General features: G+C 35.0%; 2 protein-coding genes across 6 annotated transcripts; one reads left to right on the top strand and one right to left on the bottom strand.

Moving 5' to 3' along the window:
- Positions 1-622: 622 nt before the first annotated feature.
- Positions 623-4,512, top strand: LOC131170582 (uncharacterized). Its single transcript, XM_058129939.1, has 3 exons — positions 623-1,411; positions 3,056-3,311; positions 3,776-4,512. The coding sequence occupies exons 1-3, from the start codon at positions 1,076-1,078 to the stop codon at positions 4,156-4,158; spliced, it is 975 nt and encodes a 324-aa protein (XP_057985922.1). The 5' UTR covers positions 623-1,075; the 3' UTR covers positions 4,159-4,512.
- Positions 4,513-10,051: 5,539 nt separating this feature from the next.
- Positions 10,052-22,539, bottom strand: LOC110650228 (psbP domain-containing protein 5, chloroplastic). Of its 5 annotated transcripts, none has more exons than XM_058129941.1 (11): positions 22,395-22,539; positions 22,126-22,304; positions 21,736-21,844; positions 12,423-12,472; positions 12,150-12,217; positions 11,969-12,067; positions 11,389-11,448; positions 11,195-11,254; positions 11,055-11,109; positions 10,410-10,459; positions 10,052-10,282 (listed from the first exon to the last, which is right to left on the bottom strand). In XM_058129941.1, exons 1-11 carry the CDS (start codon positions 22,448-22,450, stop codon positions 10,184-10,186), a joined length of 885 nt encoding a protein of 294 aa, XP_057985924.1. In that variant the 5' UTR covers positions 22,451-22,539; the 3' UTR covers positions 10,052-10,183. The 5 variants fall into 5 exon arrangements, with proteins under 5 accessions (XP_057985924.1, XP_057985925.1, XP_057985927.1 ...); XM_058129942.1 differs by having other exon boundaries at positions 10,085-10,282; positions 10,410-10,592; positions 11,969-12,046; XM_058129944.1 differs by having other exon boundaries at positions 10,085-10,282; positions 10,410-10,514.
- Between the last annotated feature and the right edge of the window lie 2,238 nt (positions 22,540-24,777).

Raw genomic sequence — 24,777 nt, forward strand, 5'->3', positions numbered from 1 at the left:
GCAAAGCTTCATCAGGGAAGGTTAAATTTTTAGACGTAAAAAATACTATACTCTTTTTCCTTCACTAGAAATTTTTCTCATTGTAAGATTTTAACGATACATATTCTTTGTGCAATAAACATCCAAAGGGGAGTATTATAAAATCATCTTTATGATGAATATCCATTTAATTTCTCAATGAGCCTATTTAATTCTCCATAAATTTTATTTAATATTATGACTTTTGATATGTCATTTATATACTATAAGTAGGAGGTTTTCTTAACCCTATGTATATATATTCTCAATCTTATCTTCTATTCTTATAATAATATTCTCTCTAAATTCTATCTATATTTTCTGTCTTAATCTATATTATTATTTTTATAATATATTGTAAATAATTTAAAATAGTTTTGATTAATTTATGATTATTCGAATATATATATATATATATATATATATATATATATATATATATATATATAATTTTTTTTGAAAATACTATCTGATGGGATGTTCAATCAGCAGTGGCTACCTGTGGTTTTAAAAAATGAAAAATAAAAAATTAAAAAATAATAACCGATTTAATAGGCACCGCTCCGCAAAAAGCCAACACTATAAAAGCCACTCTTTCTTTCATGTTCCTCTCATTACGTTATCTTCTCCATAAGAGCCCAGCCCTACCTTCTTCCCCCATCGCAATCCTCTCCCCATCTAATAGCTCAAAAGCTGTCCTAACCCTAATTTTCTCTTCGAAAATCTCTATCTTTCAACTGATTTGTCTGCAATCTCCTCGGAACCCTTGCTGTTAGCCGTTCTCTTTCGAAACCCTAATTTGCTCAACCATTGCCTGATCTTTTGAATCTCTCTCGATTTGTCGACAGTTCCATAAATCGAAGATAATAAAAATTGTTAGAAAAATTTTTAAATTTGGTTCTTAGCTATATTTTGTTTTTTGTTTTTTAAATTTTGTTGATATTCAAGATACTGTGCACTAAATTGCAGTTTAGCCAACGGATTTAGATTTTTGCCCCGTGTTTTTGACTTTTGCATCAATTGCGAACCGTTTAATTGGTCTTGGTGTTAGTGAGAAATGGTTGGGGGAGGCAGGAGAGATGAGGGATCGCTGGTGATCAATAACACTAACGTGTTTGCAGCCCTTGAGACTTTGAGGAAGAAGAAGAAGTCTGACAAGGAGCGTGGGACATCAAAGAGCGGCAAAGGGTCTTCCAAATCTCAGCAACCTGAACAGCAAAATAAGGAACCTGAGCCTGAAGTTTTCTGGGCCCCTGCCCCGCTTAATGCCAAATCATGGGCTGATGTGGAGGATGAGGATGATGACGATTACTTTGCAACCACTGCTCCACCTCAAGCTGTATGGGGTTCCTCGGAGCCACATCAGAGTGATGATAAGCCCACCAACATTGAGGTGAGTAGCTGAATTTGTCTGATATAATCGTGTATGTGTTCATAATGGTGCCTAGGACGATGATTCATGGTGCTTGTTGACTTGGTTATGTTTGGAAATTGCCAAACGTGACCTGTATCTCACATAGAGGATTGTGGTATTTACCATATTAACTGGTTATTTAAAAAAAAAATTGGCTGGAGAATGGTTATTGTGTTTGTTAACTCAGCTTGATGTGCAATATTTGTATGTGATTATGATGATTTAGAACATGACTTTATGTGATTACCTTTATACTCTGAAAGATTTGATGGCATGGGAGGGTAAATTAGGATGGAGTATGATGCTAAATACCTTTTAGGTTTGCTTATAGTGTGTCTTAGCAATCAGTTTGTATTTTATTGCTTTACTTCTTCGCCTCAAAGGGCTTAAATAAGCTGTAAAGATGTAACTAAAAGGTCCAGAGTTCATCATGTTGTTTGATGTGGGCAAATGGTTGGTGGCTATATTACTGGTGATGATGCTGAGGTGGATGAGGTAGAAAAGCATGGGTTATGGGTTGGTTTCGAAGTTTGCATTTTCTGTAACTGATTACAGTAGTAGCTTACTATATACATCCTATCCCCTCTCTTCTTCTATTCTTTTGTGGCCTTTTGGTTGGGGGCTGAGGTGGATGAGGCTGTTGGAGTTTGAAGCCATTCATTGACAACAAACGGTAGTGTTGCTATGAATTATGAGATAGTGATGTTGATAGCTTCCTGAAGAGATGTAAATGCAGAAATGTTAGGAGTGATTCAGGACTGAAGGGATATAAATGTTGAAGTGTTAGCAACAATATGTATAAAAACAGGCATGTAAATACCATTAGTTTTCTGTTAAATTTGTGCTGCTTATGATGCTATTGGTTTTCCCTGTTAAATTTATGCTATTATAATGCTTACTGTTTGTGTAATTACTAATTTTAGAACATATTGAGGGAAGATGTTTTTATTTAGAGGAGATGTTTATGTTTTTACATCAATTTTTGTTCAGTCTTCTTTTTTATGTGGTTGTAATTAATCCAATTATCCGTTAAACTTTTTATAATGGAATTGCTACTGCATCTAGATCTCATTATTGCCTTTATCAAGGAATGTGAAACATTATCATGGATGCTGAGTCTCCATGTCATTAGGGCACCCTGTGGTATTTTTTTGCAGCGTTTGATGCACTCATGTTCATCCTCGCCTAGTTTGGGAATGAGTTTGAAGTACTAATGCTTCTTGCCATTTGGCTCATGGTCTGGAAGCTGCTATATTTGTATGCTTAATTTAACAAGGCATTGTTCAGGTTTGTTCAGGTGGGACAACTTTGTTCAGGTTTCCAAGTCAAGAGAAATTTACTAGGCGTTCAGGGCTGTCATTTAGTAGTTTCTTATTTGCTGTGAACCCTAAGAGTGTGCGTTCAATGTGAATTGAATTCCTGAATTATATCTTACATAATTATTAGGATTTAAGGTGATTTGGAAAATCCAGACCAAGACAGTTTATCTGGTACTGAACAGTTACATGCAGCATCTCTCTTTTTGGTCCCTGGGATTATGGCTAAAATCATCTAAAGAGCTGATTGAATTTCTCCAATATTTGTTAACGTTCGCTTACCATTTAGCTATCTGCTTAATTACAGGAAAGCGAGAGTGAGGAAGATATTTTAGATGAAGGTGATGATGAAGTGGATGAAGACCATGACCATGAACCAGAGGTTCCAATGCATTCTGAGCCAGTGGTGAAGAAGCTTCCTGAAGTTATGGCAGTGCCTAAGGAGACAGAAAGGCAACTTTCAAAGAAGGAAAGGAAGAAGAAGGAACTTGAAGAGCTAGAGGCCCTTTTGGCTGATTTTGGAGTTAGCCAGAAGGATAGCAATGGCCCAGATCAGTCGCGTGGTATTTTTGTTCATACGATAAAAATTTCTGTTTTTATTCATAGCTCATTATAGTTGGCTTATTCGTGGAAAAGCTTGCATGCATAAAATTATCATGTTTTAGATAAGTCAAATATTACTTCTTTTTTTTTTGGATAAGCATGTCAAATATTACTTATATGTCGAAGTTCTTAATTTTGCAATTTGATAATAAGCTATGCATATGAGTAGCCCTTTATTTGTGCATTTGGCAGAGCACATAAATATCCATAGGCACATAAGAACATGTTTGACTGAATTCTGGCATCAGATTGTTTTAAGAATTCAGTTATTCCATTTTTCTTAATAATTTTATTGGGATAAAGCTGTCTGTTTATTGTTCACTGTTTTTTCCTGAGCCCAGTGGAAACAAATCAATAGCTTTATATATTGGCTTTACTGTTGAATATTTTCTAATTTAGGGATTCTTTTGAAATGGATTGATAGATGCTGCTCAAGAAAGAAAAGATGCAGAGCACAATGCAGAGGGCGAAAAGAAGGAAAGTGCCTCTGGAGAGTCCAAAACTGCCAAGAAGAAGAAAAAGAAGGATAAATCAAAGGAGGTGAAAGAACCCCAGGATCAGTTGAACAGTACTGAAGCCAACAATGGGGCAGAAGAAGCTCTTGGAACTGAACAGGTAGAAGATTCTTCTGCCGTTGATGTGAAGGAGCGGCTAAAGAGAATGACATCTGCTAAGAAGAAAAAATCTAGTAAAGAGATGGATAATGCTGCAAAAGCTGCTGCTCAAGAGGCTGCTGCAAGAAGCGCAAAGCTTGCTGCAGCCAAGAAGAAAGAGAAGAACCATTACAACCAACAGCCAGTGCGGTAAATAGCCCCCTTTTGTTTCACCACATATATGAACATGTATTTCTCGCTGTTCATATGACAATGTGAAATAAATAGCACACCTGGTCTCTGGCTTCGAAAAAGATGACTTTCTGATGTACTGCCATGGACTAAAGAAAGTTTCCCCTTCGGCGTTTTGGATCTTTATTGTTGCTTGGTTGTCATGGAGAACATAGGTTTGGCAGTTTTGTTAATTGAAAATTCTTCTTTGGACAGTGATTGGACTTGAGTTTTTGTGTATTGTAGTTTTTTCAACATCATGTTCTCTTATTTAGCACCATTGATGGTTGAACCTCATATTGGAGGGTTTGCAGTTCATTTCAATATTTTCATTCAACAGGTTTGCATCGGGAGCTCATTGAATCTTTGCCTGTGATTGGGTGTTGAGTGTTGCTAATTCTTGCATTTAGCTAATGAATATCATGACACACCCTAAAGGAAAATGAAATGATCAATTTGGCACTGAGGTGCACAAACTCCAAGGGCAGCAAAATTCTATATCTGCAAGAACCTTGTTTCTCCTGACTTTTGGCAAGTGTCTTTTTGATGTCTTGGATTTTGTGCATAGCAATGCCAAAGTACCCGTCTGTCATGCCAATGGATAGGTTCTGTTATAATAGACGATATTTAGGCTAGTTGGCAGGTACTCTGGCTATTTTAGCCATGAAATTTAGGGGTGCACGGCACAATGTGATAATACGGTTAGGTACACCTCTTGGAATGATTAGATGGTAATATTTTTTAGAACTCCAACTTGATTTTCTTTTATGCGCGATAGAATCTTTATCATTTCAATCTAGTTATATTGATAAAAAATGATTTTTCATTTTTGTTACAGTGAAATTGAGAGTGACCTACAATTAGAAAAAAAGACTTTGAGAAGATAATAATTTTTATGAGTTCATTTTAATGGTTAAGATAAAAAATGAGAAATTTGATAAAAGATGAATTCATAGAGAGCATGAGATCAATTTCATACACGGCACAAAGCATGTTTACCCATTTCTTGTACATGGCTAGCTTACTTTCTCTTTACCCACTTATTGTTCATAGCTCATTCCTTTAGTTCTGGTCCTCATAATCCTAATTTCCCATAGATGAGAGGGTTATGATTTTGTTTTTACTATTATAGTTCATCTTTGTCTAGCTTAACTTGCATTATTAGGAAAATTCCATGTTCGGCTGCCTTCTCAAAATACGGTTGTTAAATCCTTTTCATTCCCCATTTACATTATTCAGGATTTTATCTATTCTTTAATCCCTTCATGGTTACTGCCTTGTATTTCTCCAACCTAAAATCACCATTTATTAGCCTTTGACTCTTTCTAGCTCATTTATATTTCTAGTTTCTTCAAACTGGCCTCCAATACGCTAATCATCCTAATTCTCTATTTATCATGATTATAGATCCAATTTAGAGAGAGAAGGAGGATGTTCTAGAATAGGAGAGAGGGTTGGTAAAAATATTAGCCTCCTCGTCTTCCAAATGCACATTCCGGCTATTTCGAGCACAAATGCTTAGCACACAATTGTTGGAATGTAAATCCTCTCTGCCCTAAAAAAATTCCTGTGAATTACAGGAATATTGCTCAAATGTTTGCCTATGGAAAACGGCCAACGAAAGATCATTGGCATTTAACATCCCATCCTAGCTGTCGAGTGTTGACCCATGAGAAGAACTGGAAGGATCAATTTTTCATTGAGTCCAAGCCAAAGGGCTTTGAGCGCGTAAATAAAGTCAATCTAGTCAATGACAATCCAAGATGTTTTAGGGAAGAGAGCTGAATAAAATTGAGAAAAATTATGTTACTCATGGAAAAAAAAAAAAAGGTAAGACAAATATTATAGAATTAACAGCTCGATATAGAGATCTAAAAGAGGAGTCTGAGGAACATGTTTTGTCTTCTGATAATGATACCGTAAGTTGATTATTTTTACAGATACGGATGACTTGGATGTTGTCTTGATTGACTCTCCCTCGCAGACATCTCTGAAGATGTTGGAGGACAAGTAGAGATGGCGAAAGTGCCAGGACTGTTGGGTAAAATCCGAGCCCTTCAATGGAGCACGTGAGGGATGATTAATCCATCCCATGGGTTGGCTCAACGATGCTTGTGAAATGCATTGGCTTAGTCCGTGATGCTCAAGAATCTTTGGTAGAGGGTCATGGGTAATTTTAGAAGCCATTAAAGAATAGTAAGAACAGAAAATAAAATTAATAGAGGCTTCTTTTGTTGGTGCTTCGTCTCCTTCCTCTTTAGTTGGATAGGTATTGACTCGTGTGTTTTTACAATTCATGACTACTTGATCAAAGCATATGGGGAGAAGGTATCAGTGTGTGCATGCCTACTGATGGAGCCTTAATCCAGGAGATGTCTGGTCAGGAGTTGATCGAGAATTGTCATACTGTAATGCTCCAAGTAATATACATAAGTATAATTTTTTCTATAGTGTGTATGTTAGTTGAATTGAAAAAGATGCCATTTTTTGTTCATTAGGCTCTCAACTTGCAACTAAAGCATGAAGTGAAAGTCGCAGCTTTAGCAAAGCTGAAGAAGGAGGAAAGAAATCATGCATGGGATTTTTCTTGCTTATATGTGGTTTATTATGTGCTCAAAATATATGATGTATGACAAGATTCACCTATTAAATATACGAGTCTTATATATTTATATTTTTTATAGACAAGAATTTCATGCATGCTAATATGAAAATAGTCTAAATCTCTTAGAATAGACAAAATTTTCATATGCTATCATTTGTTCATTAATATTTTAGTTTGAATAGACAACTGTCCAGAATAGATTAAGAGTAGTAACTAATATATTTATTATGAGAACTTTTAGGATAAATTTTGACAACTGTCCATGAACTTATCTAGTTGTAACATTAGAGTCCCTCAACTTAAAAATGTAACATAAAACCCCATCAACTTTTAAATTTTACACAGTAAAATCCCTCTAACCTCCAATTACCAGTTTTTCAGTTAGACGCTGACCTGAACACCTCTAACATGGAACTTAGTCAGTATTTTTCTCTATAGACAGAATAATTTTCATGCGTAAAGAGAATAATTTTACAATTTGCATAAGAGAGGAGAGAGAAATGTTGACTATGCGCCAAGCGAAAGCTATTCACATCAGTTTCTAACTGAAAAATCAGTAATTGAAAGTCAGATGAATTTTACTGTGCAAAATTTGAAAGTTTAGGAGGTTTTATATTACATTTTAAAGTTAAAGGACTGTAGTGTTATGACTATATAAGTTCAGGGATAGTTATTGAAATTTATCCTAAATTTTATGTAAAAGTTATCTTGGGTGTAATAATTGAGTTTATGAGTAGTATAGTTTTGAGCTTATAATTGATGCTAATATTTATTTGTTGATAGTGGAACATGACATGCTCAAATGAAGCCCTATGTAGAATGGGTGAACCATGTAAATATTAGTGTTTTGTGTGTTTACTTTATTTCTTCATAGTTTACACGCTTCTACACTGTACAACAATTGGTATTAGAGCATGAGGATGATCTTGCTAAGTTTGATTGAAGGTAGAGTTGCTATGACATGTAAAAAGTTGCACATGCAACAATGATGATGGTAGAGAGTTAAAATTGAGGTGGAACTTTTAATGCAAAATTAAGAAAATTGATGACACGAAGATTTTTAAAGAAAAAAAGCAAGTTACATCCAAGATGAAAATTGAAGAATTGAAGATTTAAAGAGTTCAAGTTTAAGCATGAAGAATTGATGATTTTATAGGATAAATTTTAACAACTGTCCCTAAACTTATATAGCTATAACACTACAGTCCTTTAACTTTAAAATGTAACATAAAACCCCCTAAACTTTCAAATTTTGCATAGTAAAATCTCTCTGACTTTCAATTACTGATTTTTCAGTTAAAAACTGATGTGAATAGTTCTCGCATGACACTTAGTCAATATTTTTCTCTCATATTATGCAAAGTGTAAAATTATTCTCTTTACACATGAAAAATTATTCTGTCTATAGAGAGAAAAATAATTCAATTTACATATGACTTGGGAGAGAAAAGAGAAATACTGACTAAGCTCCATGCCGGAACTGTCCAGGTCAGCCTCTAACTGAAAAACTGATAATTGAATGTTAGAGGGATTTTACTGTGTAAAATTTGAAAGTTGATGGGGTTTTATGTTACATTTTTAAGTTAAGAGATTGTAATGTTACAACTAGATAAGTTCAGGGACAGTTGTCAAAATTTATCCTGATTTGATAACACCTAAGAATTTGAGGTATGCAATGATTGATGAATTTTATGTCAAGGTGAAAATTGTTAGATTTATAACCCAAATAGTTAGTTTGGAAGACCTTTTTTAAATTTCAGTAGAAGAAATATTGGAATATTTTCTATATGGAGTAGAACTCTTATTTGAATGTTATTTCTAAATTGAGTGAGATTCCGAATTAGATTAGGATTAAGGAAATTAACATTATAAATAGAAGAATGATGAGAAAGTTATTTGGCTTTATTCATAGAGAGTGGCTTTGCCAATAAAGAGGGGCTTTGTCCATTGAAAATGACAACTTTTAGCTTATAGAATGGAGTCGTCACCCGTTGCAGAGAAGGGTTTTGTCAATTGCTGAGGATTTGACTTTAATAATTATAGTCCCATTAAAGGAGAAAGACTTTAGCCTAAAGTAGAGAAAGGACATAGAATTAAAGAGGAAAGAATTTTTATCCATTGAAGGCTCTTGCACATATAGTTAAAAACACCTTTTGTAGTAGTTATAGTAGAAAATATAGAGGATTACATCTAGAGGAGACTGATAGGACTAACTAATATATTTATTATGAGAAGTTTGATGTAAGGGTTCTCTTGGATGTAATAATTGGGTTTATGGGTAATATAATTTTGAACTTGTAATTGATGATTATATTTATTTATTAATGGTGAAAGATGTTATGCCCGCGGAAATAACCTTATATAGAAAAAGCAAACCACGTAAATATTAGTATTTTATATATTTATTTTATTTCTTTATAGTTTACACGTTCCCAAGGTATATAACACTTCACATTGTAAATTTCTAGCTCTAACTATGAAGGGATGCATTAAGATTCCAAATTGGATAGATAAGAGGGCTAAATGTTTCTCATATGACTTGGGTAATCCTTTCCTCAAAAGAAGATTTTTGAAGTCATTTAAAGCTTGTATTAGGACCTTAGTTGAGGATAGTTTGCCATAATTCACAGACCTTCATCCAAATTATCTGTCCAATATGAAATACGCCTACTGTTGCAGATGTTCTTGTACGTAGATCAGAATGAGTCTCATTTGTTAGATGTTAGATATTGAAACTCCGAATATATGAACACTTCTCAAACTCTCCGTTAACTTAAAAATATACATTTCAGATTTCCAATGGAATTCTTTTAATATTTCATTTGGCATAGAAGTTGAGGTGTAGCTGGGGAAGCATCTTCAGGTTATCTCAACTCTAATAATTTTGTATTTCTTGCAATCAATTCAAAATTTTCTTCTAAATTTGTTATTTGATTCTGAAAAATGCAACGAGGCTCAAAACTGGTTTACAGGTTTGGTGGTTGGGAAGATAGCTGCCTTTGCTTGCTTAACCTAGCAATACAAGTATTTTAGAAATTTTCCTAGTTGAAACTACCCTGCTATGTTATATTTCAACCCTTGAGTAGTTTTATATCCAAAACTCCATCCAATGTTCACGGTGTGGCAGATCAAATATGGGGCACTTTGAAGGCAGTGGTTTACCTGTCTCATGCTAACTCCATAACCAGAGCTGTTCTTATTTGCTGCAAAGTTTGGTTTTAACAAGTTATCTGCTAGACATGGGTGAGGCTGGTTCTCAATAGTCATCCCAGAGTGAGAACAGTGTAATTTTAACATTATCAAGTAAAAGAATAAAACTCATGACATGTCTATTGAATTTGAAACTATTGTGAAGGAGGGAATACATTAAGGATCAATGACAAATGAATTAAAAGAAACATGTTCACCAAAATCTCCATGGATCCTTATATGGAGGTACATACCGATCCGTGGGAGGGAGAAGGCGAAATGAAGCCACAGTTTTCTCCAGGAAAGGCCCCATCTGCATAGCGTGAAAGGTGAATAAACAACTTTTCCACCAAAAAATTAATACAAACAAGTTTACATCAACATGCAAAAACACACACACACACACATAAATATGGAGAGAGAGAGAGAGAGAGAGAGACCTTGTTCCACTGTTTGCTAAGAGTTGAAGCATTTATTGTATACAGATAACCTGCAATTAAGTTCCTTATGAGTGAATAGAAGTCCAGAAAATGGAGAAGCCATATCTGCAAAATATGCAGAACATTTCAAGAGCGACAATTGAATATAGTTCCACCAGTGAAATAGGATCTTACCAGTTGAAACTGCCAAATCACAGTTGCAATGGACATTAAATGCTCTATTAGGTTCTCTTTGAACCTTCAATAAACTTAACATTTACTTCTTTTCTTCTTCTTAATTGTATACTTAGATTAAGAAAAAGTTGATATTTACTTGGATCATGATCCATATAGACCTTCAATAGGTCTGGTTTTTATTTTTCCTTGAATTTCTTGGAAGTATTAAGCACTTCATAAAGTTATTTCAAGAAATGATATCGATATAATTAGAACAATATTTCAAGTAGAAGTGAATGCATTTCATAAAGTTATTTCAGGAAATGATATCGATATAATTAGAACAATATTTCAAGTAGAAGTGAATGCATTTCATAAAGTTATTTCAAGAAATGATATCGATATAATTAGAACAATATTTCAAGTAGAAGTGAATGCATTAAATGTTTATCCAGCTGCTTTCTTAAAACAAAATTTTCAGGCTCCTACCATCTCGTTCAACTGTTGAAGAAATATAGTGCCAATAAAGATTTGACTCTTGAGCCTGCATGTTCCATGATAATTATTAGCAACTAATTGAGTATGCAAATCTTTCAATCATAAATGCTACTGAGAAAGGAGATACTTACAATTTTTGTGGGTGACTTGCGTACAAGGTATTCATAATACCAGTATGGTTCACCATCAGTCTAAGGGAAAAAGTAATGGAGATGTGCTTCATATAACTAGCACAATATATGCATAAATATATCTACCGTCGACAAGCATCATTATGTGTATTGAATATCAGACACCATAAAATGAAATATGCTTTAGAACTTACTACACTGGTATGGGTATCAAGAACTGAACTCTCAGCCAATCGCTGACTTGAGGTGACTCGCTGCCAGAAGAGAAGATTGAAGTTTTCATACCAGTATCAACTTTGTCACAAGGAGTTAAGCTTTCCAGATAAATAGAATTCAAGACGCCCCAAGATGGATGATGGCCAACTCAGAACCAGTGGCAAGCATGGTTTTATCTAATTACACTTCTTCAACAAAATTCTCTATTGACCATTCAACAAACCTATTTGGGGGCTAAATCTTAAGGCACTGCCCTTTTGGAAAAGCATGTATAGGCATGTTCCTCGAACACATGTTTGCCCCAGTGTTTCAAAGGTTGCCCAGACACATAGATCGAGTCAAATCTTGGTTTCATATCAGTTTCAATGTTGCATGAATTTTAAGATGATGTTAATATTGTAACTTGCGACTCAAAACTATAAAGCTATACGTAGCATTCAAAACATAAATGTTTTAATATCCTGTTCCAGTCATAATGGTCTTAAACAGAGCATAAGGCCATCCCATATTTAAGCTAAAGCTGAGTGCTCACTTTAAAAGAGGCATGCAGAAAATTACCAGCGCAGACTTGTCTGACAAAACAGAATCGGCAACATCTTTTGCAGTCCAGGTACCCTTGTCCTTAGATTTTATGAACTGAAAATTTGGGGGACCTATCTGAATCAAGGAAATAAAATCATAACCCTCCAAAAAACAACTAGGATTGCAATGTAATAGGCATATGTCTTTATGACTTTACTGTAACCGAGATGATCAAGTTATCAATAATGTCAACACGCTCAGACACAATGCGCAGGCGTGCATCAGCTGTATAAAGTACAACCCAATACGAAGTAAGTTATATGCATGCCATATGTGTTTAGGTTCATGGTGCCCTTAACATTGATGCATAAATAGAAAATTTGGAAAATGTAAGCCTTAGTCAAGACTTAAAAAAAGGGTATCAATATTTTCAAAAGGCGGCATTTTACTGGAACTTTCAACGCCAATATAACAAATTAACTAAACTTACGAGACAATGGTGCAGCTGATGAATATCGTTCTGGCTTTCTGGATTCTACCCTTTAGAAAACAAACAATGGACTAGTCATGTTCCCATCATTTTTATAAAGAAGAACTAGTTAATTTTGCTATCGCACAAACAAGAAGACACAAATTTATTTGTTATCGATCAAGATAAGAAGGTGGGCTCAGCAGGGGAGGTTACAAGCCCAGGAAGGCTCATAATTTATTTTCAAAGAAAGAAGATAGGAGCAGCAGGTTCTGGAATCGATGAGCTGGAAGGAATGAGGATGGAGGATCCAAATCTGTTGGTGAGGATTGCGGAGGAGATACCACCTGGAGATTCTTATAATGAATTGAAAAGTTAAAGAATCTATAAATAGAGCCAGGAAGAAGAGAAACAGTGTGAAGAATTCTGTTATTGCTTTTGGCATTATCAGATTCTCTGGCTATATTGAAGTTTCTTAGTTCTATTATTTGCTTTATGTATTCCAGAAAGTAGTCAGAAGATATTCCTTGAAAGCTTGGTAACTGAGAAAGATTGTTTTGTATTATTTGCTGTTCTTGGTAATTAATACAATTTCTCTTCAAATTGTTATCCTGAATTATTCTCGTGTTCCTAACTCTATCAATTTGGTCCAACCTGCCAGATCCTCTTAAGAGTGAATGCCCACCACCAGAATGGAGTCTTGTATGGAGATGACAGAAAGGAACATTAGGACTGTAAGCTTAAACCACACAATGACACAGCAACAAGGCCATAAGCTTAATGGTCTATGCGATGAAATGATGCAAACATGAAAGCAACTGGAGAAACCAGATTCAATAGAGGGATTACTGACCTTTCTAGTGAAAGGCAAAAACACAGAAGAGGAAGGCAATGGAGGGTCTGCTTCTCATCTTAGTTAGACTATCCCAGGAGAATCCTTAGTACATCACACCCAAGCCAGAACTTCAGTTACTGATGAGTTTCAACTAGTAGCAAAGAAAGTTGAGTTACCCAATTTCAATGGCAAAAAGAGTTTGCTGCCGATCTAAAAAACTGATGGCTGGCTCAACAACACTGGGTTGCTAAATAATTTGGATATGATTTTGAGATTGTGTATAAGCCTGATTTTGAGATTGTGCATGTTATGGATCCTAATATGAGCCTGGTTATAGCAGGCCTGGGCCCTCACGGGTTTACTCAAGGAAGAAATTCAGAAAAGATGAAAGAGGAGTGGTAGCTAAGTTAGAAGAACATGGAAGATTCGAGATGAAGATAGAAGAGCGCGGAAAAATAGGAAATGAGCTGGAGTTGTTTACACCACAGCCGAGCAAATTATAGGCAGAATCTATAAATAAGTGTTGCTTTATAGAGAATAGGCAGGCAGAAGTATTTTCATTGTAACGGCATTTTTAAATTGCTGGGCTGGAGTTTCTCTGGATGGCCATTTGAGTTGTTAGATTCATTTGGATTGTATTCCTTCTTGTTCTAAAGATTGCAAGCTCTGCTGAGTTTCTTTTCAATTTTTTTTTTTTAGTTTTAATTCTATTTCATAATCCTCACTCTATCAAATTGTTCTTACATGGATCCAAAAATTGCCGTGAATTCCAAACAGGAGGATGGATACTAAGTTTGAAACGATAGAGAGCAGTGTGAATTTGTTGGAAGAAGGAATGATGAAAATGAATAGTTAAAAAGAACAAAATGATCTAAAAATGAATGGAATGTGGGAAGAGATGTTGCAAACGAGGAAGAAGCTGGTAAAACTAGATGCTATCGAAGGAATGTTAGCCCAGGTGTTAAAAGGAAAGTTGCATGAGGGACAATCAGAAGGGGTGTTGGCGACTCCAATAAACTTTGCCATGCAGGGTTCCTTATCGGGCCAGCACAACACTCCGCCACCAATGGTTGATAAATTGCAGTTAACAGCTAAGAAGGTGGAGTTACCTAGCTTTGATGGAGAGGATGTTGTTGGGTGGTTAGCAAGAGCAGATCAATACTTCTCAGTACACTGCACCCCTGTCGATATGAAGGTTCCCAGGGCTCTAGTTTGCACAAAAGGAGGGGCGTTACATTGGGTTCAATGGCTAAAACAAAGAACACCAAACTTAACATCCGAACAATTGTCTCTAGAATTGTTATAGAGATTGGGTGGGGATGCTTTTGCCAGCCTGTAAAAAAGATTGGCAGCCATGCAATAGGAGGGAACTATTGACAAGTATATTGATGAGTTTGTAGCTAGAGCTGCTTAAGTGAAGGGAATGGTGGACTAATAGTACATAGGTTTCTTCCTTAAAGGCCTTAAGGCAGACACTAGAGTCAAGATCAGGGTTCGAGACACTGTTGATATATTTCAAACGATGAACTTGGCAAGAGACATGGAAAGAGAGCTTATGCATTTTGGTTCTGGAACAACTGCAGTAAGTATACTGGCTAAGACAGGAGGAAGATGGACATTGGACATATTGACATGAGCCAAGGAATAGAGTTAACAATATGGGCACCTTTAAGCTGGTCCAACCAACAACCAAAACTAGTAGTACTTGGGCTCGGGCAGCAAAAGACAAGAACCAAGGTCTAACATGGGATAATGGCTCAAGGGAGATACCTCATCTACCAGCTCCATCTGCTGCTATCCAGCGTGCTCCAAATCAAGGTGCAAATAAAAATCGAGGACCAAGACATTTAAGGCATTAGAAGTTTGTGGATTTGAGGGCATAGGGGTTGTGCTATCGTTGTAAGCAGCCTTACCATCCGATACATGAATGTCCAAAGAAGACATTACGGGTCCTACCAGTAGGTGAGGATGAAGAAGCGTCGAAGGATGAGGAGGAATTGGGACAGAATACTAAGCAAGAAAAAATGGAAGTGGCTGACGGTCAGATTACCCAGTTGGAATTGCCCTTATTTTCAGTAGGGGGAATCACTGGCCAGCGAACAATGATGGTACGAGGTCGATTAAAGGGACGTGACCTCATTAGGGGTTAGCCACAATTTTATTGCTGTTAAATTGAGCTCCCAACTACAATTATCAGTGCAATTGACCCCCTTTTTGGTGTAAAGTTGGGTGATGGCCATAAAGCTCAATCATCGGGTAAGTGTTCTGACTTGTTGTTTCAATTGGGAAAATTTAAAATACAGACTAACTATTATATATTTCCTTTGGGAGGAGTGGATATGATATTGAGCATTGCATGGTTGGAAACACTCAGGGATGTGAAGGTTAATTGGGCTAAGATGACTATGACATTTAACTACAAGGGTAGGGACTCTTTTAGGGGATCCATCTTTAACCCGTGCAGGAGTTTAAGTTGCTTCCATTGAGAAATTAGAGCACGTTGAGTACTAGGCCTTGATATGGGAATCCACTTCAGAATTACAGCTTCGATTGATGGAATTAAATTTGGATGCAGACAAACTGGATCAATTGCAAGTATTAATGGAGCAATTTCACTTTGTGTTCCATGAGCCTACTTTCCCTCCTCTTAATAGGGAAACGGACCATAACATTCCTCTGCAACCTGGAATTGCTTCGGTGAGTGTCAAGCCTTATTGATACAGCCATTGGCAAAATAATGAGATTGAGAAGTTAATAGAGGTCATGTGAATGGCAAGAATTATCTAGCCTACTTCAAGCCCATTCTCTAGCACTATCTTCTTGGTTCGCAAGAAAGATGGAAGTTGAAGATTTTGTGTGGATTATAGAGCATTGAACAAAGTAACAATTCCTCACAAGTATCCAATTCCAGTAATTCAAGAATTGTTGGATGAATTATATGGGGCCAAATTTTTTTCGAAGATAGATCTTCGTTCAGGTTACCATCAAATCAAAGTTAACAGGGCTGATATTCCTAAAACAGCATTTCGAACATTCTCAGGTCACTATGAGTTCCTAGTCATGTCATTCGGTCTTACCAACGCACTGGCAACGTTTGAAGCAACTATGAATAATCTTTTAAGACTTTATCTACGGCGCTTTGTGTTGGTTTTTTTTTTTTTTTTTGATGATATACTAATTTATAGTCTCTCTTGGCAGGAACATTTGCATCACTTATGGGTAGTTTTGAAATTATTGCAGGATAATCAATTTCTGGCTAATCAAAAGAAGAGCACTTTCGGCAAATAACATATTGACTATTTGGGCATCTCATTTCATTCCAAGGAGTTGCCATGGATCCCAATAAAATATCTAGTGTGTTGAATTGGCCAATTTCAAAGTCGATCAAAGGTGTACGGGGGTTTTTGGGTTTGATGGGGTATTACCGTCGTTTTGTCAAGGACTATGGGAAAATTGCTCAGCCTCTCATGTAATTACCTAAAAAAGACCAGCTGAAGGACTTTCAGTGGAATTCTAGTGCCCAACAAGCCTTTGAGAGCTTGAAGATGGCAATGACGACCTCACCTATGTTGGCTATGCCTGACTTTAATCAACCATTTGTGTTGTAGTGTGATGCTTCAGGTCGGGGATTAGGGGCAGTATTAATCTAAGATCGTCGGCCAATTGCTTATTTTAGCAAAGCATTATTTGCCACTGCTCTGAGTAAGTCCACATATGAGAAAAAAATGATGGCATTTGTCCTAGCAATTCACCATTGGAGATGTTATTTGATGAGAAGGAAATTTATTGTTCATAAGGATTAGAAGAGTTTGCGTCACTTGCTTCAACAACTAGTCACCACTCAGGCTCAACAAAATTGGCTTCCTAAATTGTTGGGCTATGACTTTCAAATTTTCTATAAGCCGAGCATCACCAATAAGGTAGCAGATGCTCCCTCGCGTTGCGATGAAATGGACGGCCAAGTTTTGTCTACAAAAGTGTGGGTGGACATGGCTAAGTTAGATGAAGAGTTAAAGCAAGATTCCTCCTTACAATAGCTTATTTCAGAATGTCAGGTTAATCCAGCTTCCCATCCCCAATACCAACTTATACAGCAGCGGTTGTTCTATCGAGAAAGACTGGAGCTACCTGCACATTCGTTGGCCATCCTTGTTCTGTTGGAAGAATTCCATACCTCACCAATGGGAGGCTATACGAGAGCTTATAGAACCTACCGACGGCTAGTTATTTCACTCTACTGGAAGGGAATGATGAAACAGGTGCAAGAATTTGTAGCAAACTATTTAATTTGCCTGAAAAACAAGTATCATACAACAAGTCCAGTAAGACTTCTTCAACCATTGCCTATTCCTTCAGCAATCTGGAAGGACATCTTTATGAAATTTGTGACGAAACTACCTAAGTCAAATGGCATTGATTGTATATTGGTCGTAGTAGATCGTTTATCTAATGCGCATTTTTTGGGCTTAAAGCACCCATTCACTGCTAGAGGAGTTGCAAAATTATTTTTAAAGAAGTTATCCGCCTTCATGGAGTTTCAAAGTCAATAGTGAGCAATCGGGATCCTTTGTTCCCCTGTAATTTCTAGCAAGAATTATTTAGATTGCAAGGCACCAAGGTGAAGATGAGCACTGCTTATCACACCGAGACGGATGGCCAAAAGGAGGTGCTTAATCGCTGCCTTAAAACTTAGAATAGCCTAAACAATGGAGTCGATGGTTATCTTAGGCAGAATTTGTTACAATATGAGTCATCATTCTGCTACCCGTATGATTCATTTCGAAGAAATATATGGCCGGCCTCCTTCATCTCTAACTAAATTTCTGCTAGGAGAAACTAAAATACAAGCTGTGGCTCAAACATTGCTCAATAGAGATGAAATTCTACGTTGGCTGAAATATAATTTATCCCAAGCCTAACAACACATGGTGAAAGTAGCTAACATTCATAGGCGGGATGTGCAGTTTCAGGCAGGTGATTCTGTCTTTCTCAAATTTCGTCCCCATCGCTCTGTTTCTGTCCAATATCGGGCGGTGCCTAGGTTACCTACTCATTATTTTGGTCTTTTTACCATTATTGAGAAAATAGGAGTTGTGGCTTATAAGTTATTGTTACCTAGTGACTCAAAGATCCATCCTGTTTTTCATGTGTCTTAATTAAAGAAAACAAATGGTAAACATCCTGTTGTCACTAAATTACCAAGAGAAATGGAGTTAGATGATTCGAATATAGAACCACTCAAAGTCCTCAAATGGCGTCAAATGCAGAGTGAAAATGGGATTGTCACACAAGTTTTAATTCAAAGGAGGGATAAGCCAGTTGAGGAAGCTACATGGATGGATCCAGTGGATATTCGAAATCAATTTCCTTCTTTCAGCCTTGAGGACAAGGTTGTTCTTCTTGCAGACGGCAATGTTATGGATCCTAATATGAGCCTGGTTGATAGCAAGCCTAAGCCCTTACGAGTTTACTCAAGGAAGAAATTTAGAAAAGATGAAAGACGAGTGGTAGCTAAGACAGAAGAATGTGGAAGATTCGAGATGAAGATAGAAGAGCGCGGAAAGATAGGAAATGAGTTGGAGTTAGTTATACCACGGCAGAGCTAAGATAGGCAGAATCTATTAAGTGTTGCTTTATAGAGAACAGGCATGCAAAACTATTTTCATTGCAACGGCATTTTTAATTGCTAGGCCAGAGTTTCTCTGGATGGCCATTTGAGTTGTTAGATTCATTTGGATTGCATTCCTTCCTGTTCTAAAGCAATACAAACTCTGCTGAGTTTCTTTTCAAATTTTTTTAAATTTTAATTCCATTTCAAAATCCTAACTCTATCAGTGTATAAACTAGGAATCACAAAGAGAGTTGCAGATGCTTTGTTGCGGCAAGAAGAAGAGATGGAACTTTAGGCTATTACTAGACCATTTTGGTTAGAGCTGGAAGAGATTGATGCAGCTGTTCAATGAGATTCCACTCTCCAGAAGATAATTTCCAATCTGAAATAGAATACCAGTTCTCATGGCCACTGTTCATTAGTACAAAATAGATTATTCTACAAAGGAAGAATAGTGGTGACACCAGATTCACCCTGGGAGCAATAATTGATTTCAAAATTCCATTCACACCTCTAGGTGGACACTCGGGAGCTTATAGGACATATCAACATTTAGCATTAAATGTGTACTAGAAATGAATGGAACATTTCAGTCTAAAACTTTGTGGCAAAGTGTCTAATATGCTAAAAGTACTAATACAGAACTTTATCTCCAACTGGATTGCTACAACAGCTTCCCATACCCAAGCTCTGACACTAAGTATGCTAAGTCTGAGTCTCCCTCGTTCTTGAGGAATTGATTGTTTTCTGGTGGTGATAGATCGCTTATGGAAGTATGGACATTTCTTGGGTATGAAACACCCTCATACAACCAAGATGGTAGACAAAATCATCGCAAAGAAAAGAATAAGATTACATGGCATGCCGGGATCTATTATGAACTATGGAAACCCATTGTTTCCCCATAACTTTTGGGGAGAATTGTTTTGGTTACAAGGTACCACATTTAGAATGAGCACAGAATATCACCCTGAAACAAATGACCAAATAGAAGTTCTTAACAGGGCACAGGAAACTTATCTCCAATGTTTTGCCTCATGGCAACCTAAAAAGTGGAGCAAATGGCCGTCATGGGCACAATATTGGTAAAATTTAAGTTTTCACACAGCAGCAGGGATGACTCTATTTGAAATAGTGTATGGTAGAACTCCTCCAACATTGCATCAATATTTATTTACCCAGCAGAAACTAGGTGGAAGCAGTGGCACAAACATTAGCTGAGAGATACAAGATACTCAAGCAACTGAAGTATAATTTAAGAAAGGCCTAGCAATGAATGGTGCGAGCAGCCAATGTCCATCAACGGGAAGTCCACTTTGAAGAAGGAGAATCTGTATTCGTTAAGCTATGACCACATAGACAACTTTCTGTTTACAACAAGGTAAATCCAAAATTAGCAGCATGCTATTATGGTCCTTTTTGCATCACAAAGATGATAGGACCTGCAGTCTCCTGCATACAACTTCCACTAGAGGTCAAATCCATCCAGGATTTCATGTGTCCCAGCTCAAGAGAGTAGTAGGTCAACATGAAGCAATAGCTGTACTAGCAAGAGCATTGGAAGTAGATGGAGAATCAGTGGAACCAGAGGCAATGATATAAAGGAGAACCAGAACAGTAGTGAAGCAAAGGTGGCCAGGATAGAAGCCCTAACTTCAGTTACTGCAGCAATTTAGAAGAGAAACAGAAGAAAGAAAGGGATAGAAGAGAAGAGAAAGAAATAGACAGAGAAAGGAAGAGAGAGAAAGAGAAGAGTATAGAGGGCGAAGAGTCTTTATTGATTAGAAATTCTAGAATGAATCCACAATAGAGCTTCCAGCTCCTTTAAACAGTTACAACTCCTTCTCGATAACTACAACTGTTGCAGCTCTAGTAACTGTTTTTCCATCCTTTTCTTAACTACTTAACAGTTTCTAGTAACTATTTAAACAACTCTTCCCTCTAACTGATAAATACTTCCTCCTTTCTCTTATTCTTATATTTCCTTTATAAGTGATACAGCTCATTGAGAAGGCAACTTGGGTTGATAATATAGACTTAGCTAATCAATTTCCTCACTTCAGCCTTGAGGACAAGGCTGATTCTCAAGAGGGAGGCAATGTTATGGTTCAAGATAAGAAGATGGGCTCAGCAGGGGAGGTTCCAAGCCCAGGACTGCTCAGAGTTTATTTTCAAAGAAGGAAGATGGGAGCAGCAGGTTCTGGAATCAATAAGCGGGAAGGAATGAGGATGGAGGAGCCAACTCTGTTGGAAAAGATTGCAGAGGAGATGCAGCCTGGAGATTCTTCTAATAGATTGAAAAGTTAAATAATCTATAAATAGAACCAGGAAGAAGGAAAAGGATGTGAAGAATTCTGTTATTGTTTTTGGCATTCTTGCCTGGGGCAAGAGGATTAAATTCTCCGCCTAAATAGAAGTTTCTTAGTTATGTTCTTTCATTTATGTATTCCAGAAAGTAGTGAGAAGATATTCCTTCAAAGCTTTGTAATTGAGAAATATTGTTCGTATTATTTACTGTTCTTGGTTATTAATACAATTTCTCTTCCAATTGTTCTTCTGGAATTATTCTTGCGTTCCTACTTCCATCAGTATTCCACTTGTGAAACAAAAAAACTATGCCCTTTCTTCAAAAATCCCATTCCATGTGAAGTAGTAACTGGTGTGTCGTGTCAACCTGAAGTTAATTCCAAGTGAACTGTGAACGTCCCTCCCCAAGGAAGAGAGAGAGAGAGAGAGAGAGGGAGAAATCCATCTGAAGCAGTTCATTCTCAGTGTGAACTATACAATGACAACTCCACGAATTGGAAGTTGAAAATTTTTATCCAATTCATGAACCCAACTAAAAGAAATCCAAATGAAGAGCTTTAATTTGGAAGGAAAAAACATACCATTTAAAGATGACCTTTTTAGATGGCAACTCTACTGGGTATAAATAAGTATAAGCATTTATTTCATCAACCAAAGAGTCCATTCTTAGATATTCCTCTGCAAGGGACCCTGCAAGAGAGATACTATAATCCATGAGAGGGAGTAAAGCAGAACTTCTAAATTGCATATTCATTAGAATCCTACAAAGGTTGGCCCTTGCCACACAAGTCACAATTAAGAGGCATTTAATTCACCATTTTCCTTATCTTCTCTGTTCAATTCAATCCCTAAGAAATTGTATTGGTATAACAAATAATAATCATTCTCCTTGGTTGGAACCCACAAAAATAAAATCATCACAAATCCACAATTTAGCTTAGAAACAACAAAAACAATCAACCTAAACTTACCCAAAGATGGAAAGAAAATAGATATGGAAGAAGATAGACCAAAAAGCACGAAATCCCTTCTGAAAAACCCATCTAGTGAATTGGGTTTCGAAGAAGAAGAAGAAGAAGCACATGAGCGAATCAGTATCTTCTCTTTTAACTTGCATTTCTTCTCGCTTAGCAAGGTTCTACTCTGATTCCTGCAAACCCAATCCCAAATACAAGACCTTTCATAAAACGAAGCATGAAGAGGAATCCATATCCGACTATAGGAAGAGAAAGGAAAGTACCTGAGAAAATGATGAGGTGGGAGAAGAGACGGTGAGCAGAGAAGAACCATTGCCATTGTTATGGCCTTGGTTGCCTCATCCACACTTCAGCAGCTTCACTGAATAATGTTACTTCGGCTCCATGCCTTTGTCACGTGCATTATTCTATTGCTTTCCAAAATGGATAATTTTTTATTTAATTAAAATTCTATAATTAGTATCAATAGAATTTTATATCTAAAAAAATCATAATATTGATGTAAAAAACACTATACCGGTAAAATTCTATATAAATTAATTATAATTAAATTATTTATATTAATGAAGTTTCTGTACAAAGTTAATATTCTAAGGTTACATTTGTTTTAGAAAAAATATTTTTTTATATTTTTTAGTATTAAATGTATATTATTTTAATTAAATAAAATATTAAATTATTTTAAAAAAATAATTTTTATTTTTTTATAAAAAAACTATTATATATAACTTATTTTCTATGAAACGTTCAATATTATATTTCACTTTGATAAAATTATTTTTTATTTTAACTTTAATTTTTTTAAGAAAAATGAAATATTTATTTTCTTTAGATAAATTGAGAAATATATTCATTTATTAAAGATAAAAAAAAAAAACAATTTTCTGTTTTAGAAAATTCAAGAAACAATTTTTGTAAAACAACAAAACGCGTTCGTTTATAAGAAATTCGAAGTTATTTTTCAAGTTGCAAAATTAAAAACATATTTATATTGTGTCAAAAAATGACTTTCTTGTATATTTTTTTAGATTATAAATCATTATTAATTACTTAATGCAATATTAAAATCATATCACGAGAACATGCAATTATAACGCTTATGAGAAAGCGTTGCTTTCCGCTATGAAAAGGGTTTTTTTTTTTTTCATTTTATTTAGTTCTTTTGTTAATTTTTTTAATTAATATTAATTAAATTATTATTTAATTTATTTATTTTAATAAAATTAATTAATAAATCTTTATACTTTAAAAAATATATTAGTTAGTCATTATATTTTTTTTTATGCTCAGAGTATTTTAACTCTCTCCTCCTTATTTCTTTTTTGTCCTCCTTTATTTCTCTCTTCATGTTTTTTCTTATTTACATCCATACTTTTCTTCTTTCATTCTCTCTATATTTCTCAATTTTTGATAGAAAATATTGCAAGATTTCTGCAAAAAAAATTAATTAGTTGCTCCATATTTCGTATAATCAATGCAATAGTTTAGGAAAATTATTTTTTAATAGAAAAAATATAAAAATATTATCCAAAAAATTGAATGACAACACTTGCATAATTGAAAAAAAAAAACTTTTGTATAGTAATATTTTCATTTTTCATTTAAGAATATATATTTTTCAAAATATTATTTTTTTAAATATAAGAACAAACTATTTAATGTCACTAAAATAAAAAAATTAAATAATAATATTTTTCAAAATACAAGCACTAAGATAGAAAGAGTAAATAGTAATTTGACCGGTATTAAAATTTGTTAATTAATTAAAAATTGACGGAAGTACTAAACAGTTTAATGAAAGCATAATACAACTAAATAATATATTTTTTAAAATTTAAGAATCAGGTAACTTATTATTAAAATATATTGATTAAATAGTAATTTTTTATTATTAAAAGATAATTTAGAAATATTAATTAAATTAAACAATAAATGATATATTTTTAAAGTAAAATAATAATTTTTATATTTGTAAAATATATTTTTAGATAAAATAATTTTGAGAAATGATTTATATAAGAATTTTTTCTTAAATTTTGGAACAAGAACACCTTAGAATGGTCACTCATAAGCCTAATAGCACATACAATAGTGGAATACAACCCAAATGGCTGTGAGTTCTAGTTTGGTTGTTTATCTTTTACCGGATTGTCGAGCATCCTCATGCCGGTAGAAGTTACTTAACGGAGCGATCCCGAACGATGCGACGACGGCGACTGTTGAATGATCTCTACTTATTAGGGTTTCTAAGTTTGAATTGAGGATTTAAGTTGGGCCTATTTATTATTTATACGCTTGTGTTTTTTTATGGGTCATAACTATAACTAATTTATTTAAGGTTATAGGCATTTTTTAAAAAATTGTATTCCCCTACTTTTTTACAGGCTTTCTAATAAACTTTTATCTTTGATAAAAAAAAAAGAAAAGAAAAAACTCTAGGTTAAAACCTCATTAGCACAATCAATTTAATTATAGTAATTTATAAGTCAGTTTCACTTTTTATATATATACTTAATTTTATTTCATTTAATTTTTTTAAATAGTAATTTAATTTAATTTAATAATTAAAATATTATAACGTATATTCACTTGTGAAAAATTAAAGTAGTTTAAAAAAAAATCTAAAAAAAATAAAAAATAAAGTTT

This window comes from Hevea brasiliensis, chromosome 11 (genome assembly GCF_030052815.1).
Source record: "Hevea brasiliensis isolate MT/VB/25A 57/8 chromosome 11, ASM3005281v1, whole genome shotgun sequence".
Taxonomy (NCBI): Eukaryota; Viridiplantae; Streptophyta; class Magnoliopsida; order Malpighiales; family Euphorbiaceae; genus Hevea; species Hevea brasiliensis.